The sequence below is a fragment of the Danio rerio genome, chromosome 14 (assembly GCF_052040795.2).
Source record: "Danio rerio strain M-AB ecotype USA chromosome 14, GRCz13ab, whole genome shotgun sequence".
NCBI lineage: Eukaryota > Metazoa > Chordata > Actinopteri > Cypriniformes > Danionidae > Danio > Danio rerio.
Genome location: NC_141034.1, coordinates 24,839,537 through 24,860,729, shown reverse-complemented (window position 1 = coordinate 24,860,729; position 21,193 = coordinate 24,839,537). Strand labels below are relative to the sequence as shown.

The 21,193-nt window shown below is 38.0% G+C and overlaps 1 protein-coding gene across 2 annotated transcripts; it reads right to left on the bottom strand.

Moving 5' to 3' along the window:
- Positions 1–11,765: 11,765 nt before the first annotated feature.
- Positions 11,766–17,217, bottom strand: LOC794378 (uncharacterized). 2 transcript variants are annotated; one of them, XM_087281452.1, is made up of 11 exons: positions 17,155–17,217; positions 15,983–16,070; positions 15,681–15,815; positions 15,483–15,587; positions 15,214–15,359; positions 14,861–14,997; positions 14,694–14,787; positions 14,271–14,603; positions 13,996–14,176; positions 12,963–13,090; positions 11,766–12,869 (listed from the first exon to the last, which is right to left on the bottom strand). In XM_087281452.1, exons 2-11 carry the CDS (start codon positions 16,062–16,064, stop codon positions 12,546–12,548), a joined length of 1,665 nt encoding a protein of 554 aa, XP_087137578.1. In that variant the 5' UTR covers positions 16,065–16,070; positions 17,155–17,217; the 3' UTR covers positions 11,766–12,545. The 2 variants fall into 2 exon arrangements, with proteins under 2 accessions (XP_087137578.1, XP_087137579.1); XM_087281453.1 differs by lacking the exon at positions 17,155–17,217 and adding an exon at positions 16,414–16,872.
- Between the last annotated feature and the right edge of the window lie 3,976 nt (positions 17,218–21,193).

The following is a 21,193-nucleotide window of genomic DNA, read 5'->3' as shown; positions in this document are numbered from 1 at the left end:
GTGCATCCTGGACTATGGTGTCAGACTCCAGGAAAGAGAACAGAATTGAATCAAATGCTTATTTCTGGCAAAATCTGCCTCTGTGAGTTTTCTGTTAAATAATAAAAGTAAATAACAACAATAATACAAAAAAAAAAATAAATTAATTGAAAAAAACCATCAGCAAGTAAAATTGAAAATAAATCTGTGATTTGTACAACTCTGAAATCATATTTTCTTGTAAAACACACTTTAGTAATCTTTGTTTTATTTCGAAAGACTTTTAATAAAGTGTAGATACAGTGTTTAACCTTCATTACAACCAATCTCTAATGATCTGATCTCAAACATCTGTATCAAGGCAGATTATTTACATGAACTAATTGGTATTGACTGGGGTTGCATTCTAATGTATGGAAGCTTAAATACAAACCCTTTACTCTATGGTGTGCATTACTACGTACCTGGAGAGTACATATTAGCACCTAAAAGGTACATATTAGCATCTTTTAGCTTTTGTATCTTGAATTGCCACCCCCGTGACAAGCCTTCTATCTTCTTTTCTGAGAGTTTGAAGGATGATTTAGGACTGAAATTATTTATCATTGACAATGTTGAATGTAAAAAAGGCATTTTGCTGTATTTTAATCTCATATGACACAAAATATGTGTCTGCAATACATCAAACATTAACAAAGCCAAACCAGATGAGCATAGAAAAGTTTTACTTGCAACAAAATTATTATATATTCAAGGTACAGTCCTTTCTATTATTATTACTATTATTATTATTATTATTATTATTATTATTATTATTATTATTATTATCATCATCATTATTCTTTACTATTGGGGTAAAATACGTTTGATAACTGCAATGAGCGGTTTAATGTTCATGTTTTGTAAACCATACAAGTATTATCCTGCATTATGCTGCATAATGAGCACACTTTAAAATTTGTTCTGTTTTTGTAAAACAACTTAACAGTTAAGAATAGGTAAGAGTATTGTAATTGTCAGTGCTAAATTATTTTCAACAACTAACTTACTTAGCAGTGCACCCAGAAACAGATAAATACAGTTATCTAACTGGGACTCAGTGTTGCCAGATACTCAATCATAAATCAATCAAATCTGATAAGTGAAATTTTTTTAAAATTTTTTATAAATGACTAGAATTGATCAGGACATTTTGAAAAAGATCTCACCTTTATTGTTTTCATGCAGTTGATTTATATTTAAGATTATATGTTGTATATTAATGAAGCTCAGTGACTTTAGTGGAAATGTTAGTTATAAAATGTTATGAATAGAGGACTTATTAGCAACAACTACTGTATAAATGACAGAAGTGCACCCAGAAATAGAGAAGTGCATTTATCCAACAGGGACTGTGTGTTGCCAGATACTCATGTTCAAATTAATCAAAGATGATAAGTGGCAAAAAAAAAAAAAAATAAATAAATGAATAAAAAATAAATAAAAATAATATTTATTTTAGGACATTCTGAAAAATCTAATCTTTTTATTTTCATGTAGTTGATTTATATAAAAGATTATACACTACCTGACAAAGGTCTAGTCGCCTTTTTGGAACAACAAAAAATAACTTGACTTAGTTGATTATTTGGTATCAGAAGTGGGTTATTTGAAAGGCAAAGATTAAGCTTATTTTCCCAAAATAAAATATGATCATGCCTTGATTTATAATTATTCGATTAGGACAGTAAGGTCTGACTTTGCTTGGACAAAATTCTTGTCACTTAAGAGAAATATGTACAGTATAGAATATAAGGTCATGGTGCAGGGGAAAAATAATTTATTTTGTGTATGACTCCCATGAGCCTGGAGGACTGCATCCATACATCTCTGCAATGACCTGAAATAACTCATTAATAAAGTCATCTAGAATGGCAAAGAAAGTGTTCCTTCAAATAAAGCATTCACACTTCCAGAGTTTCAGATTACATCTTCAATGCCTCCTCCTTGATCTTATCCCAGACATGCTCAATAATGTTCATGTCTGGTGACTGGGCTGGCCAATCATGGAGCACCTTGACCTTCTTCGGTTTCAGGAACTTTGATGTGGAGGCTAAAGTTTTAGAAGGAGCGCTATCCTGCTGAAGAATTTGCCCTCTCCAGTGGTTTGTAATGTAATGGGCAGCACAAATGTCTTGATACCTCAGGCTGTCGATATTGCCATCCACTCTGCAGATCTCCCGCATGCCCCCATACTGAATGTAGCCCCAAACCATGAATTTTTCTTTACCAAACTTGATTGATTTTTGTAAGAATCTTGGGTTCATGTGGTTTCCAATAGGTCTTCTGCAGTATATGGGATGATTGGGATGCAGTTCCATAGATGACTGAAAAGGAAGTCAAGTTTTATTTTTTGATCTTACAACTGAGATTGATGACAAGACTTTGCCAGGTAGTGTATGTTGTATATTATTTAAATATTTTATTAGTAACTTTAGTAGAAATGCGTTTAATCATGTCTGTTTATGTTTACACTAGGGGAAAATTGGAAAATGGATGCCGAAAACTCCAGTAAATCTTAATTCCCAAATGTTTGCAGCTTTCCACTTTAAAAAGAGAGGTAATTTACTTTAGTCCAACTCATAAAGCCTTTAACATGTACACTGTGTCTAATTGCTCAACTAAGAGATGCAAGTGAAATCTAATAAATTGTGCCCTCCGCAAATCACAGTCTCAGTGAACGTAACAAGCAGCCAATTATAAAGCAGTGAAATGCGATGTGCTGTTCTCACCAGGCTCTGGTTTTAATCAAGAATCATTTAATTAAGCAGCTAACACACTTAAGTCAATACAGCTGAACAGAAGAACGGCAAGACGGGGAGGAAGAAAAAATCGTATAATTGCAGAATCACAGATAGTATTTCTAAAAAAAAAAAGCCTAGTAAACAAGTCGGCTGTCAAATATACTGACTTCAAGAGATAAAAAGTCTAATCATGTAGGAGTTTAAGGCTCAGGCAGTTGTTATAATCGTTTTCTTTTTCTCCTTTATAGTAACCCGTAAATATAAATGGTAAAACTCATTTAAAAAGTAAACATTTCACAATCAGATATTGATAATGAGCAGCATCTAATTTAAAATAAATGATACTCAGATGCAGGCAGGCTGAATCTTATTTAGGAAACCAATAGCAAAACCAAAAAGAAGCTTTTTCCCCAGAGACAGAAAATGTAAAACAGTGTGCTCATTCCTCTGAAACAGTGATTTTTTTTTCTCCCCTCTCTCTCTCTCCCTCTCTTTCCAGATATCACACGTTTGAGAGGATGGCTGGAGGTGTTTGTGTGCTTACAGAAAAACACAGAATCTTTAACACTGCAACAACACAATCCTGATGTGTGAAATCTTCTTGACAGCTACCTGGTCTATATTGTTATCTGATCCTTTGGGCAATGAAGTGACATAATTGGGATTGACTTGTTACACCTGTAGCACTCGAGACTGTTAATCTACTGTGTAGTTCATAAAAAACTAAATAAACATCTGTTTTAATAGGTGTAAAATCAAAATATTTCTATGAAATTGGAATAAAGTGGAAATTCACTGAGCCATTAAGGTTAAAAGCTTTTAGGGTACAGTATAGTTTACATCATTTAACTCTGATGTGTTGAGAATAATAATAATAATAATAGCAATAATACAGGTTTGGAAACTTTTGATTAAACGCATCAACATCGACACAGTACATCAAAAAATCTGGATCTGGTAAAACATGAACGCACCTTTCCTTTTAGACATTAGTGGAGCATGCAGAATCGGAGGACTGATCATGATGACGATCACTGACAGATGGAGATTTGGCTGTGGGGAATAAAGGGTTAAAGTTCATTTAATATTTATGTATAAAAATAATAATAGACACAGTAAGGAAAACTTTTTTTTCCCATCAAATAATTTAAATAGACTCTTTTGACCTCTTTTAATCATATTCTATCTTAACGGAATAACTTTGTTTCTTTAAAAAATTGCTGTATTAAAAAATGTTTCATGTTAATCCAAGATGCTTATAAAGAACACACACACACACACACACACAAAACTGCATGACTATAAATGGTTACCCCTGTACTTCTGCGATTTGAATGTTTAACAGAAACAATAATACTGGCTGAAAAGACTTAAAGACTGAAGCTATAAGTACTGCATTCATACTGAAAATTCTGAAAAGACTAAGTGCACTTAAAACATCTGGATGATGAATTTATTCAACTGATAAAAGAAGTGTGGAATGTTGAATACTTCATGCAGTCAACAACCACAGATTTGCTCATGTAGTGGAAGGAGAGGAGCTACTGCATCAGATGCTAATGTTGGATTACTTCATTTATTTTTAATTGTCTAAGCAAAATTCTCTTATGAGTGTGATTATGCCACCTCCGGATAGTAAATGCAGTAGGGATGCACCTAATTTCCAGCTGCCTAAAATTTTTGTGTGAAATGGCAGATCCTGTACTCATAAGCGCTGTTACGAGGTGGGAAGTTAAGATGTTTCTAAGGGCCCATGCCATTTTGATGTCCCCAGAGTTACTATTATGAGGCCCAATCAACCCCCCCCCCCCCCTTTCTCTCATCCGCAACAACACCACCAACCGCGCTCTTCACTTTGTCCGCTATCCCCCAACCCCCCCCACTTTATTTGTGACACAACCACCACCAGGCTCTTCACCTTCATTTGCAACTCTTAGTCGGCTCCTACTTACTCTGTTTGATTCATCTGTAAAATCCCCTCCCTACTTACTTTACTTTTGCCCACAACAACCAACTCCACCTATGCCCAATTTGCTTTTCAAGAATGTTGTCAGAGGGCCCATACCGGCAAGCGTCATCCCGGCCTGTACTTATATACTTATCTATGCACCTAAAATGCTAACTGGAAAAGCGAATTCCGCTGAACGCAATAACAGGACATTATTATGCTGCTTGCAATATAGCGGTACTGTGCTGTCATGGTAAAATGATCCCTCTTTACCATGCTTTTGACTCATTTGCTGTAAATAAAGTTTTACTGTCAAGAAAATATATATTTTTTTTAGCTTTTGTGTATAAACATCTGTTTAATTTAAGTTGCTGATTGCAATTTAAAATGTCTGATAATATTATTTAATAAAATAATAACTAATAGTTTGGTCATTTATTTTACTAATATGGCAACCGCTAAATGTGTTCCATTTGGGATGACACTAAAGTCATTTGGCATACAACTTATGAAGTAGCACCTGCAACAGCATCACCAGTTCCTTTCCCTTCTGATGATGTGTGTCTTAACCAGTGATGGAAATAAAAACATTATAATTAAACACTTTTACCTATGGAGTTACTCTTTTTTTTAGTGTTTTTACTTTTTTCATCCATCCATCCATCCATCCATAATAGTCAATATAGAAATGATATTTACAATAAAACATCAATTTTGATGATTGTCTCTCACACTGTCCCACAACAACATTGTACATTGTTTTATAATAATGATATTCAATTTAGTGTCTATCTCAAAATAACCACAATAGTTACCTTTCCAGGTAATTAGTAACATTTATATCGATGCAATGCAATTACTAACTTGTTACTATTTATGATATATAACTAGTGATCATTACTGATAACATTTTTAAAGTACCACACCCAACTTTGGTCCTAATGTAGGTCAGATTAGTCTCATTGCTTGTCAGTTTACAGTTTATAAAAGCATTTTGATTTAAATGGAGCTATGGATTAGTGATAGAAGATGTGTTCATCTGTCATGCCCTTGCTTCATTTCTGGGGATGACAGGCACAGATTATGTGTGGCATGTTTTTGGAGCAATGCACACTCAGTCAGCCCTCGGTGGAGTTCACTGTCCTCATTATGAATGTCTCACTTTGTTCCCTGGTTCCCTGAGAAGGGAACAAGATGCTGCGTCAATCTGCCATATGCTACCTTTTAGACATTGGTCATGTGTTTATATTATCCTATGACTATGTGTCAAGGCAATTAATGATTCAGACACACATTCATACAGAAGGCATTAACAACATCATGACATCATTTTTGGTTCATGGATATAATCCTGAGATGTTCTCTTCTGCACCTTTTATAGACAAATTGACTCAAAATGACACTTGTCTTGTTGAGTGTCCTTGTAAACACAATTATATCTTTAGCAAGCATTAAGACTTAAATTAAAGAGAAAAAAAATGATTTTGAGTATATTTTGTCATGTAGTGAGCACAACTCTACTGTTGCACTTTATTAACAGAGGTCAAAATGAATAAATTCTGATTTAAACTTAGTTTGGTTAAGAATTCTAGCACCACATAATCATATTAAAAACAGAAACACAGATGTACTTTTGACTATGAAGATGATGAAAACTATGTATTTGTAGGTTTGAGTCTAAACCGTAAGGTACACGATTCAATTTCTAAAGAAAAACTTTTAGAAAATGACTTGGGGGAAAAAAAAATGTCATACAAGAGGGTAATGCTTGACAGAGCCAGAAAATATGAAAAACAGTGGCTGCATGGACACCCATCACAAATTGATTCAAAATTATGGTTCATTTATCCAATACACTCTATGCAATAACATATACTGCACTCAACAAGGTGACCACAGTTTTTATCAAACAACAAAAAATTGAAAATCTCTCGCTGGTTTTGACTTGGTCACTGGTGAGCACTGGTGTAACTTTTTGTACAAGGATTAACCCATAATTACTTTGTATAATTAACATTACGCAGGGATATTTATTTATTACTTAAAAAAAATAATTAAAAAATCCATGTTTTGGAAATAGGCTCATTTTACAAGTTTTACCATTTTTGAATCCATTTAGACAATCTCTTGGTTTGGCAGAAAATTAAAAGTTGCTATGCTTTCATACTGGTGTGATAATCAAGGAACTTTGCTGCCATACCATAGCTGCATCAGGCGGAATATTACACTGATTTGGTGGTGCAAGATGCTAGAAACTATTTTCAGATATTGCTATATCAATGAACCAGTTACAGCCATAGTACAGTTTTTTGAATATTATGGCAGAATGAGGGTACACTGTAGGAACAGCCATATTGAACCAGAAAATAGCAACCTTTAATATTTTTAGTCTTTATACATGTTGTAATTATAGAAGAGATAAGCTTTAAATAGTCGATTACTGAAACTCTTTGGTCATTTATGAACTAACAGTGACCCATACTAAGCTAAGCTAAGCTAGGGATAAAGTGTTTGTAACACCTGGGCTCATAACAGGAAGGCACGGAATCTCAGGTTTATCAAAAACACGGATATTTATTAACACTTACGGAGATGAACAGAGGAAGAACATGGGGTGAAGACAGACATCAACTGAAGAGAATACCTGACAAGGGACTAACAGAATACAGGGTCTTAAATACACAGGAGGATTGCAATGATTAAACACAGGGATGGGACACAGGTGGAAGTGATGAACATAATGATGGCGGGAACTAGAACTTTCAAAAGGCACGCCTTTGCGCCTAAACGAAAGGAGAGGTGTCAGAGGAGAGTCTGTGGGGAGAAACCAGGAGAGGAATTGGAGTGTGTGGAAAAGAGGAGGCGGCCAGGGAGGAGTCGCAGGAGGGAGGAGCCAGGAAGGGAGGTGAAGCAGGAGGAGGACCCAGGACACAGCCAGGAGGACGGCCCAGGGTGGAGTCGACGAAGGGAGGAGCCATGAAGGAGGAGAGGTTGCCGACTCTAGGGGGCTGACCGTGGGAGACATTCCAGCTGGAGGTGGAGCCCAAGGAGTCGACAGACTCTGAGGTCCTGGAGGGGCGAAATGGAGTGGACGGCTCACCCGACAGAGGCGACAACACAGGTCCAGATGCCCGCGGTGGAGCCAGAGTGACAGGGGACCAAGGCGTAGCTGGAGGAGGGAGGAGCTTAATGGAGCTTCCAGGATGGAGGGATGAGGCGCAGCTGGAGGAGCAGAGTCCAGAGGTGGAGGCAGGCTGACTCCTGACCAAGGTGAAGCCAGGGGGATGAGGGAGCCTGGTGCAGCCGGTGGGCTGATGGTCCATGGAGGAGATGAGGGATGAGAGAGCCAATGTGGAGCCATTGGGTTGGAGGGGCGAGGCAGAGTCCATAGCTCGGAGGGCTGAGGAGATGACGTCGAGTGACAACCTCTGGCCGGCGAAACAGGTAGGCAGGCCCTCAGGGATACCTCCACACATGAGGCTGGAGGGTGAGCCGGGGGACTGGCTGACTGAAGCAGCACTGAAGAGTCCAGTGAAAGCTCACCCTCTGCTGTGGGTTGGTGGGTGGGACTCGCTTGGTCCCTCAATGTCTACCAGGACTCCCTTTCGGCAATAAAAACATTGAGGGCAAAAAGACTATGACAATAAAACAAAGGGGAAACACGGCGTAAACTTTTTCGTTGGTCCAGTATTATGTAAGGCCTGGGTTCACAACAGAAAGGCACAGGATCTGAAGTGATGAACATAATGATGGCGAGAACTAGAACAAAGGAGCACATGGTGAAGGTCACATGAGGAAAACAGGTTGTGACAGTGTTTTTAGGTGCATCCGACTTCATGCAGCAAAATCTGTCTTAAAGCTGTGCATGCCGGTTAGAAATGTTGTCCGGATTGACACTGCGCTGATGCCACGTGATTGTCACATGTGGCATCAAAGTACTGCGACAGCACTTAGAGATCAGACAGCAGAATCAGCCAGTGCAGCATTTGAAGAGCGACTGTTGGACCTGCGATGACGACATGGATATCACACGATTGGCCTAGTTCACCGCAACAACGCATGTTAATAAATTTATTATTGGACAAATTCCGATTCACAAAAAATAAATAAAAAAATCTTTGTACCCATCATGGTTATTAAAATACTACAAATATTTTACTGCAGGATCATCTTTTTTTTAAAAATAATTTGTTCATAAAGTCTTTTACTCACGCTTTTTTCTCCATTCAGCCCCATAAATGATTTAAATAATATATTTTGGTAAACAACCTATATATTAACTCAAATAAGTCTTACAAACTTGTAATTAAATAGTTATCATCATTGATCTTGAAAGATTTCTTAACAAATTAAGTTTAAAAATATTTTATTCCCTGTCAAGCCGTTTTTGCAGAAATGTTAAAAGTAACATTGATTTCTACTTAAAGTGTAGCTCATTTTTTTGTTCCTTTTGTTCAATCTCCTTGGATTAAAATGCTTTTTTAAAAATGCTTTTATTATCCAAAATAATCCTAGTCGTGTATATTTATTTTCTTTTTATGTGCCCTCTCGTTTCCCCCTATTTCTCATGCATTTGTTATATAGGCTACTTAAATTTAGTTTATTATTCCTGAATTGTTTAAAATGAACTATAGTTTGTAAAGACTGTATTGTGTTTTATTTTTACTGTAAATCTTTTGTTGTTATTGCAATAAATAAATAAATAAATGATTACGCCATGTGATCAGTCATGACTGCAGCAACATCAGTTAAATGGATTCTAAAACTCAGCATTTCAACTGTAGGAGATTTGAGTTATGATCTTATTTTCCAGCAAGTGGAATGTTCCTTTTAACACGATACATTTGGATATTTTGGTATACTAACTGTATCTTCAATAATGATCAATATGTTTTTGATCCTTTTTTTAAATATCCGGTTCATTTTAGCATGAATTATTCTTTTTTGTCAAGTCAGAACCCAGACATGAACAACAAATTGATAGATTTGCTTTAAGAGTTTGTAACTGAAGGCCCCCAAATATGAAAAATCCCACAACTAGCACATTTCTGAATGCTAAAGAGAAACATAATCGCTTTATGGTCATGTTATAAATTCACTTTGGCACTGAAACTGTCAATTAGCAAATGCCCAGTTCAGGAAACAATCACTCAACTATTAGACCTTTCAGCACTAAAACTATCCTCTGGTAATGAGGGACTCTGATGTATAAATTTGCACCTGTAACCTGAAGACATGTAGCCCTGGTGTCTGAAAAATTACCTTGATTGTGCACAGCGCCATGGAAATTTATCTTTGCAATGATTTTATTGCATGGTTACCTTAGGCAATTAAATCAATAAATCTTACCTGTCAAGGAGGTGGTTCGGTGCCAGGAAGAAATGAAAAGCTCATATTCAGTAAATAAAAGTCTTTTTGACACATCATTTGGAGCATTATTTAATGGGAGGAACCATTGCAAAAATATGAGAGCAGGGTGTGCTATTTTATTAGGCACATCATTATATTAAAGGTATATTATTTTATGGCTTAAATTAAAGCATTTTAGCGCTTCCTCGCACACAAAGAGACTCGTAAATTAATAAGACATGTCTGAGCATGCAAATTTTCCCAGAGATGAATAAATAAGAAGGTATTATATTCAAGCGGAATGCTGCATAATGAGGCTTGCTAACCGTGATCTACTTGAAATGAAAATGTTGTGTACAGTTGAATATAGGGAAATGCATGCAGTATTTGCAAATGTTCTCCTCCATTTGGCAAACACCAACAAACCATTACATCATAGTCTATTTTTCAGTTTACTGGGTTTGTCATGAGAAACATGTTGATATTAACATAGGGAGCTTTAAGGTTAATGTGGTCACTTGTCAAGTGTAATAATAAATCGTTGTGTCTCATATGAGAGGCCTGTGAAAAATGGTTTAGTTTTACCATTTAGGATGTAGAAATATTTTCCATCTAGTGTTGGGTGCAGTTAGTTACAAAGTTACAAGTTAGTCTACTTAATTTACTTTTCCCCTGATAAAGCAAGGTAAGAGACCACTATTCATTTATAGGTAACTTAATCACAGTACTTATAATGTAATTGCCCTAAAAGTAAATAAATTGTACAGTTTTCTACTGTACTTGTTCTACTACTAAATCAATTAATTTAATTAGAGTAAATGTACTTTTTGTTATAGAAATATAAATATGAGCAATATCACACTCATAGCAGTGCAATATGGCTGTATATCGGCACTGGTGGGAGGCATTGTATTGGAGTGCATGTCTTAGTGTCCCACCAGTTACAATATACAGCCATATCACACTGCTACAGTATGAGTGTTGAAACAGAAATTAGCTAATTTTATGAATATTAATAATCAACAATAACAGTTTATTCCTAATTATTAATATTCCGGCTTAAGCTTCAGTCAATTTGGTCAAACAAACATATGATTGTATCTGATCCTGACTCTCAGATTATGAATATTAATTATCAACAATAATGAATTATTATTAATAATTAATATCCTGGATCAATTTATTGTTAATTTGACCAAACAAACAACCCGAGCCGCCGCTCTTCCAAGCGGACACGGTAATGATCTATTCATTTAGAAAAAGGGAATTTAATTGCTATTTCTTGTGAAGTAGATTAATCATTCATAAGTTTTAATCAACTTATAATAGCTAGGCAGGGGAATCTGTGTTCCAGTGACTTTTTCTATGAGGAAAACAATACAATTCATTTGATTATACACAGCAAATTTTGGTCTTTGGAATAAACTCCATAGGAGTTAAAATCAACTCAATCTGAGTGTACATGCGTGACCATCAAATTAACTCCAGTACAGAGTTAAAGTAACTAAATTTTTTTAGTTAAATTTTAACACATTTTTTTTAGTTAAAATTTAACTCTTTTTGGAGTCAAAATAATACTCCTACAGAGAGTACTTGAAAACTATAAACTCCTTATGAGTGTTAAAAATCAACACTTTTTATGAGTTAAATGTACTTCACACAATATATATTTTTATGTGAAAATTATTACACTGAATGCTATACTCTTCACGTAAAGCTTTTATTTAAACAAATCCATACATTACTTTTAAAAGTTACATGCATGGACAAACTTTGAAATTAATTACCATTAGAAAATACAATCTAACAGCAATATATTTAATGTTAACAGAGTAAAAACTAGAAAGTAAACCTGTATAAAACCCTGTCAGCACATCACTGCATTTTATAAAATCAAGTTTGCAGAATTATATAAAAACAAAATACTACAGGATTGTGTAACCTGAGGTAGACACATATACATCAGATGAAGTAACAAGAACTTCGCAGTGAACACATTTCAATAACAAATCATATAATACAACTCTCTGACAAAACATAAAATTGTGAATCACAACCATATGACATTTAAGAATCAAAAGATTTGAAATGTCTTAATCTTTCCCTTTCTACAACAAGTACCTTTCTTGGAAGGTTTTCACTCACTTGAAAAGCATGGAAGTGATTATGGAAACATGTTTCATGCTCAATCAAAACAAAAAACACTTCACCATTATGTAAAATGATTGAGGTTATTTTACTGAAAACTGGTGTTTATTTACAAGCGAAACAGTCAAATTTTTGAAGTTCTTCACAGAATCTTTAAAAAATTTGTGTTTTGCCTCAAATCTCATGGTCCAGATATGAATGAGTGGCCCGACCTTTCTAATACACCTTGGGTAATGCACCATAAAATAGTGTTTTGGAAGCAAGTTGTTTGATGGGTACAGTTCCTTAAAGAGTTTATGATGTTCATACATTTTGACATTTTGGTCAAAAAAATAAAATTAGTGCTTGTTCAGAAGCCTTGCTCTAAGCTCTTTGACTTTTGGAGTTTCCTCAGTTGTGCCTATATCGATATTGTACACAGTTGTCTGCACAAATGTGTACAGGCTGGACAGAGCATCATCATATTTCACACCGAAAACAAAATGAGATTTGAACAACTCATCAAATGCACCCAAGGATGTGCATGATTGACAAGGCAGAATTTTTCTGTCCATGACAATGTAGAAGGTGGAAACCTGTGCTTTTGATGTCCCTGAGGCAAGAAGATACGGCTGAGGGTTTCCTTCAGTGGTCAGGAGATGATCATCTAGGCTTTGGCATGACTGAAATAACAAAAATGACCCTTTATTAACTATTTGTTTAAAATTAGGCATTAAATAAAATATTTAAACTAGAATAGTGTTGTTTTAGCAAACCTTATAAAATTTGACCAGATGAGTTGTTGCCTCTTCAACACTGATCTTCTTGGGCTGCTTTCTTCCAGCTGGTTGTGGAGTAAGTAGATGCAGCAGGATGAATAGAGAAGCCATGTCGCTGTCCCATTCTGAAGACAGAAAATAACAGTAGTTATTTCAAACCAGTCTGTTGAAAGCATTGATAAGTTAACCTTGTGTCTATTGTGTATCATAATATCTTACAAGTACAAACTGTTAGTGGGAAATTGTTGTTGTTGTGTGATAAAGACCAAACAAAGATTTTTAATTTCATATAGTTAATATCAAAGCCAATGAAACTTTTACATTCATCATTTTTTAATGGAAATAATTTATTTTGAACAGCTTTTACAAACCATGAATTTACTGATGATATTCTGTAACAGAATATATTTTAGAAAACAATTGTGTTGTGTTTTTAGCAGACATTTGGAGAATAAATGCTTTTGGTAAATAATCAAAAACTTTTAAAGTTACTCCACCTCACAATGGAAATGTTATCAATAAATCACGTCATTTAACCTATAAAATCTTTTTTCATTTTCATAATACATCTTGATATTTTGGATGAAAACCAGGAAGCTTGTGACTGACCCATTGACAGTCAAGTAATAAACTTGTCAAACTTGTCAGGGTCCAGAAAAGTCAAATTCCATCTGAAATCAATGGTTTAGACTGAATTCTATGAAGTGTCAAGAACACTTTTTGTACCAAAAGTATTCTTCTTGCATAAAATCATGGTTGAACCACTGATGGCAGATTGACTATTTGACAATTTCTTACATATTTTGCTGAACTCTGCTAGTGAAATTTAGCTGGCAGTCAATGGGACAGTCACAAGTCTCCTGAATTTTATCCAAAATTCCTTTATTTAGAAGATAAACATAGTTATTATGAGTTTGGAACAACATGGGGTAAGTGATTAATGGTAAAAATCTTTATTTTAGAGTGGAGTAGCCCGTAAACCAGAAGACTGTTTTAAGTAAACTCATTGCTATTTTAACAATCACTGTACCTGGATCATCAGTTGTGTCAGAATCCTCCTTCAGAGCAGCTTTCAAATGCCGTTTTAGTAGAGCAGTCTCTTTAAGTTTCCTGGCCTCCTGGATGACTTTTTCTTTAAAACTGGTGCTCCATTTTTCCAAGAATCTTGAAGCAACCTCTGCTCCAAACATCAATGAGAAGTCTTGCGAAATCTAATTTAAAAATAAAAAAAAACAACAGTTTAGACATTTATTGTGACTTAATGTTTTTTTATATTCAAAAAAAATATTTTTATTGAATATTTACCAGTCCTTTGACATCCAAGAAACGCGGGAACATTTGTAGTACATCAGCTGAGCGCTGAGGGTCATGGAGAATCTGTTGACGGTAGTGGAAAGTTTCTTTCATCTTCTTGAACACAGTGTCATGATCAGTTGTGTGATGGAGGAGTGACATAGCTTCCATGCATTCATCTCCCATTCGCTGGTCATCTAGAGCTCCAACTGTTCTTAATAATGTGGGACCTCCTTTTAGCTCCACTCTGCTCTGTGAGGTAGAGGAGGTTCTGGATTTACGCTGCACAGTCTTCATGCGCCACTCAAGAAAGCCAGTGTTACTCTGAATGTCATAGAAATGTTCCTGACAAAAAGCAGTATATTATGTTAGACAAAATAATACAATTGCAAAGGCTCAAGCATAAAAAGTTTATAGTTCGGTTGGAAAACTTACATATCCTTTCTTAGAGTATGGGTCTTTTAAGGTTGGGAACAGTGACACAATACCAAAGGCATGAAACTCTTTTGCTCCTTTACTAACAGCTCTTCTGCAAAGAAAAACATACGTCTTAAGATCATATTCTAATAAAAAGTATAGTCATATGTTCTTAAACTTCTTACCCTTCCTTTTCACGCATGTGAGCTACAATTATGTTCACCATTAACCGTCTTGTAGAATCTTTTAAGCTCCCAGTCTCTTCATACTCTTTAATCACAGTCAGCCCTGCAGGCTTTGAAGATAGAATTTGCATGATATTCTAAAAGAAATAAAACATTATATAGAAAAATAACAACCAAAATTAGACCTGTTTAAAAAAAAACTTATCTAATAACAGGGCATATTTAATACTTTAAAATGCATTTATTTTTTGAACTGCAAGTTTACAGTATAACATTATCTAAAACATAAGTTATAGATAGTTTACAGATCTATCTGTATGGAAGTAAAAAACAAAACAAAAAAGGAAACGTACATTTCTTGCATGGACACTGTCCAATAAAGGTTGAATTATTTGAGATCCAGAATCACTGCTGCTTAAACTGCTTGACACAGACAACGTATCGGTCAAACTTGGGGAGGAGGGTACTTCAACGACCCCTTGCTGCAGAACAGTCAGATCTGGAAAAAAAAAATCACAAAAACAACACAGTATAAAACAATTAGGCTAATCTAGGAACTAATGTTGTGTAGTAGGGTGGATATTTCGCTGATAATTATATAATTACATATAACTCTACTTACCACAAGTAGTGACAGTAACATATTCTGTCTGATTGGAAGAGGCACCAAACTCTGTCAGGTCTGAGAAGTCTGTAGAGCCCTTTGATGTTTCAGCAAATGGAAGTTCTAAAATGCACAGTTTCACTCCAATTCAATCCGAGTCATAACACAAAAACTTTCAAAATCTTAAAAAAAAAATTATAATAAAAAAAAACCTACCATCATCAGTGTGGATGATAAAACACATTTCTTTGTTTGTCGCAAGTTCTGGAAATACATCCTCATCCACTTCTATGCCATGGTCATCTGTGACTTTCAATGTTGTATCCTCTGGTATAAGAAACTTCTGCTGGACTACATCATAACACCAACGTATAATTTATAAAATACATTTCAAAATTACTTGTATTATTATTGCTTTTTTTATATATATATATATATATATATATATATATATATATATATATATATATATATATATATATATAAGTATTCTTTATTAACTAAATATTAAACCTCACCTGCACTGTGAAAATCCAAGAAAGAGACTTCTTCCAGTTTAATATACTTCTTCTTGCCTTCAAATTGCACTTTTATCAACATCGTGACCTGTAATGTAAGAGATAAAATGACATTTAACAATTAATGTTGCTAAGAATGTTATATATATACATATATATCTTAAAACGGCATAGTCTCATGCTCACGACTAAGTTACATCATGTTACAATCCAAAACATTACAAGACCAATATTGCACGTATCAAATCTTAGACATAAATACACAAACATGTATTGCTGGATATTAATGTTAACGTTCCCTCGTTAGCCTATTTGAAAGCTGAATAGCATGTTTCTTCATCTGCTCGAGCAATTCGATAGAATACAAAAAATACATGTTTTTTGGAATTATCTGTCGTCTTTGACCCGACTCGTGGCCAAGAAAGTCTTACCTCCCTGACTCATTATCCCTCATCTTTCAGCTTCATAGCCATGCTTAATCAAAATAAGGTCATCATCATGTAAACTTAAGTTTTGTCGACTTGCAAAACGTTACAGCAGTTACACCGGTTTCATAGCACATAGACGCGCGTATTTTATCGGCGTCACTGTTAAACAACCGGGATTTACACGGGGAGCAGAGCAGCGTGAGAGGCGCGCGGGAATCCTTTTCTGCGTGTATGCGCCAATTTGATTTCACCAGCGTTGTGTCGGTTGCACATAGAGTAAAAAGCTTGCGCATCCAAAAGACACTTAAAGTGAATGGACCCTGGCGTCTTTATTCACTCTGAATCAGTACACTTTCATGAAGTAAATGGTAACTTATCTCAAAGTTTTTACTGGGGCTAGCTTTTTTTTCTCTCCCTGTCACTCCGTGCCGCCCTGGGGGATCACCCATATTGGCCATGCCTAAATCCGCCACTCTCTTCTCGACAGCAAAACACATTTTTTACAAAGTGAAACGAAAGATGATTAGGTAGTTCGTTCACATCGTCGAATAAGTTTTTAAAACAGCGCACAATACAGTCAATGGATAAGCTAACTTGAGTTAGGCGCCAATCTCGCTAACTTACATGCTGTCTCTAACGACAGAAAAACGAAACCGCTAGAGCAAAACGCCTTGCTGTCATAAAATATCGAACATTCCAAAATATTTTTATACATGTAAGTTATAACAATGCGCTTTTACCTACCTCACAACGAAGAGCATTCCTCCAATTCCCTCGTGCTGCTCGGCAGGGTCGTCTAATGGCGCTCTAGCTAAACATTTAACTCCAGTTGTGACGTTAAAGCAGGCTCCTGAACACCAGCGAATGAACTCCAAAATAAAACTCACCAAAAAGTATCCCATAACACACGAGTGTGTAGAAGTTTAAAAATAAACTCCAAAAATGTAACTCTTTCACACTTTTTTGACTAACTCCTAATTTTTCAACTCCAGAAATTTGCTGTGTAATGGAATTTATTGACTAGTCAGACAGATAACGAACAAACGCAAGAACATACATCCAACATAGAACAAAGGTAAACCACGTGGAGATATCGGGTCTATACGGGACTATAAAACATGTACAAACAGAGATAGATAGCAAACCGCGGAAATATTCAGATAATATTCAGATAATATATTCAGATAATATATTCAGATAAAGAGTGGCAAAATCTGGTTTCAGTTACACACACACACACACCATTAAGGATCACCAAGATTATAAAAAACACTTTTTTGATAAAAGGGGCACAGCTTATTCGCATAACTAAAAATACCTGGACTTTTATGTCTGGGGGTCTCTTTCTTTATGCGAGTCTCTTCTTGATGAAACTCCTTTGATGTCCTTCTTGATGCGTTGAGTTTGTAATACAGTTCGGAAGAACACAATGGCAAACTTTTAACTGAGTTTACTTTGCCGGAAAAGAAGAAAAACGTGGGTCACGTGACAACCCGTTCAGCATTCTTGACCAATGATTTCAGGGCAAAGTTTGAGCGCGAAACATCCTTTGTCTTGAGCTGCTCCTATGCAAATTTGAGTGTCCGCCCAAAGCATGTGGAGAGGCATTTAATGCAGGGAATTAAAGAATAAAGCAGTGTGAGTTATTATCTTGCTCTATGCATCATGTGTTGTAAAATGTCAAATGGAGTCCAACGACACCAGACATGGACAGGTAAATCAACAGTAAAAGGTACATCACAAATACATCAACATTATTCCCACACTGACATTATTTAAACTAAAAAGGGCCTAAAAGTATGAATTTGTACCACCTATGAGGAATTGTACACATTACAAAAGTTAAGTGTAATTAAACAAGAGATTTGGGGTTCTAAATGTCTTTGTTTAAACAAAAGACATTAAAGAGGGATGTCTTTTGTCTGTGAGGAAAAGGCTGAATAAAGATTCTCCTCTTATCTGCCATGTTCTTTTGAAGTCGGCAGAGAGTGGTTTAGGACAGTTCTGTGAAGTGTCGCAAACTCGTTAACTTGTCAACAAGAAGTCTGGGCCAGACTTTTGGGCTCCAAGTGATCTGAATTGTCCTGGAAATTGAACCCAGACCGTTTTCATGGAATGTTGAACGGAATGTTTACCTCCAGCATATATGTTACAATATATATGTTACCAGTTATGTTACAGTGTGATATTGCAATTATACAACAGGTTGACGGTAATCATGTATATAAAATACAACCAAAGAGCTGGGTTTCTCCCTTGCCTGGCGTTCTTTTGGTCCGGTCCTCCAGAGCGGTGCGTATTAGTTGCAATTTTACAAAAAGAGCAACACAATTGTGCAGCACGTCCTTTTCAGGATGGCGCTCCGACCGTGCGTTTCTGGATGCGGTGGTTTCCTGTCCCCGGATGATGGGCACAAGCACTGCGTTGCATGTCTGGGGGTCAAGCATTCTAATGCGGTGCTCGCAGGCAGTTCATGTCGTCATTGCCATGCCATGACTGTTGCGCAGTTAAGATCGCGGCTAGCCTTTGCAAAAGGCTGACCCACCCCAGCTGTCCCCTGCACTGCTGCAGGGTTCCAGTGGGAGATAATCCGTCGCCTCCGGGCCCGCGGACCTCCCGCTTCTCCAATTGCTCCATTCAAGCTTCGAGCAGAGAAAGCGATCCGTCTAACCAGATGGTAGCCCTTACGTTCGATGACACCGGGGACCAGACGTCCACTGCTGCATCGGTGGGTGTACTTTTTTTGTCCTACGAGAATCCAGGCCCACTCGCCCCACTTGGGCAGGTGAGCGCTGACAAAATGGATCCTGAAACAGACATGTTAGCTGTGCTTCGGCCCGTCCCAGGCTGCTTCGGCCGTGGGGTTGGAGATGGTTTATCCCCCAGCTCCGCAGCCGGACCGACTAGTTGGGTGCTACGGAGAGGACCAGAGGGCTAAGCCTTCGAAGCCTCTCGTCCCTTTTTTTCCCGGAGGTGCACAGTAGGCTCACGCGGCCCTGGAGGGTATTTTTTTCTGCCGGTGCTGCGTGTCCCTCTGCCCTCACCACTCACTCTGGAGCGGCCAGGGGGTATGTGGCGATTTCTCAGGTTGAGCATGCGATTGCGGTCAATCTTTGTCTGCGTGGTGCCTCTTCTAGGCGGGGTCCGCTTCGTCTCCCGTCCAAAGCCTGTAAGTTATCTGCCTCCCTCAGAACTAGAGCTCACAAGGCTGCGGGCCAGGCTGCTTCCGCCTTGCACGCTATGGCCACCTACCAGTGCTACCAAGCACAGGCGCTGGCCGAGCTGCACGAGGGTGGGTCCAACCCAGGCTTGTTACATGAGCTTCGCACCGCAACCGACTATGCTCTTTGGACCACTAAGTCCGCTGCTTGTGCGTTGGGGAGGACGATGTCTACATTACTGGTCCAGAAGCGCCACTTTTGGCTAAACTTGGCTGATATGCGCAAAGTCGACAAAGTCCGCTTTCTTGACTCCCCCATATCTGAAGGTGGTCTGTTCGGCAACACTGTCTGTGAATTCACCAAGGGATTCAAGGCGGTAAGAGAGAGGTCTGATGCGATGGGTAGTGTCACCTATTGGCGGGACCATAAGCCCGCTCCGCCCGCAGAATCATCCATATTTACTGCTCCTCGCCAAAGGCGCCCGCCTACGAGTGCTGCCCCGCCCCCGCACACGCCTCTGGCGAAGCAAGCGCGCCAAGCGCCTCGAAAGCAGGCAGCCCCCCCTGCCCAGAGCGCAGCTTAATCCAGTAAATAGACTGCCAAGCGTCCCTGGGACAGGTAATCTGGAGAAGAGGGAACTTGCTCTTTCATTCGCACAATCAGACTCGGCTATGCGATTCAGTTCGCGAAAAGATTGATTGATTATGCACAGAGACAAGGTGCCCTCCACCTGTTGTGGTTTCAGGTCAACCGAAAAAAGAGCAAACTCGCCCCCGTGCAGAGGATCTCTTTTCTCGGACTGGAGCTGGACTCGGTCATCATGGCAGTGCGCCTCTCCGGAGGGCGTGCTCAGCTGATGCTGAACTGTCTGAGAGAGCTCGGCAGCAAAATAGTGGTCCCACTGAAATTATTTCAGAGGCTCCTGGGGCATATGGCATCCGCAGCCGATGTCACGCAGCTCGGATTACTCCATATGAGACCACTCCAGCACTGGCTTCACGATCAGGTCCCCAGATGCGCATGGCACGTGGGCACACACCGAGTCACTGTTACTGCGCTGTGTCGCCGTGCCCTCAGCCCTTGAAACAACCCCTCGTTCCTACAGGCCGGAGTGCCTCTAGGACAGGTGTCCAGTCATGTTGTTGTTTCAACAGATGCTTCCAGCACGGGTTGGGGGGCTGTGTGCTGCGGGCATGCAGCTGCAGGCCTGTGGAAAGGAACATGGTTGTATTGGCATATCAATCGCCTGGAGCTGTTGGCAGTGTTTCTTGCTCTCCACCGTTTTTTTTCCGGTGCTGGAGCAGCTGCACGTGCTGGTCAGGACGGACAGCACGGCAGCAGTGGCGTATATCAACCGCATGGGGGGTATTCGCTCACGCCGCATGTCTCAGATTGCCTTCCATCTGCTCTTCTAGAGTCATCCGCGGCTGAAATCACTGCGCGCCATTCACATTCAAGGCAAGCTCAACCGTGCAGTCGATGCACTCTCACGGCAGCCTTTACGTCTTGGAGAATGGAGACTCCACCCCGAGTCTGTTCAGCTGATGTGGGCGCGATTCGGGGAAGCCCAGATTGATCTGTTTGCTTCCCCCGAGAACGCTCATTGCCAGTTGTTCTTTTCC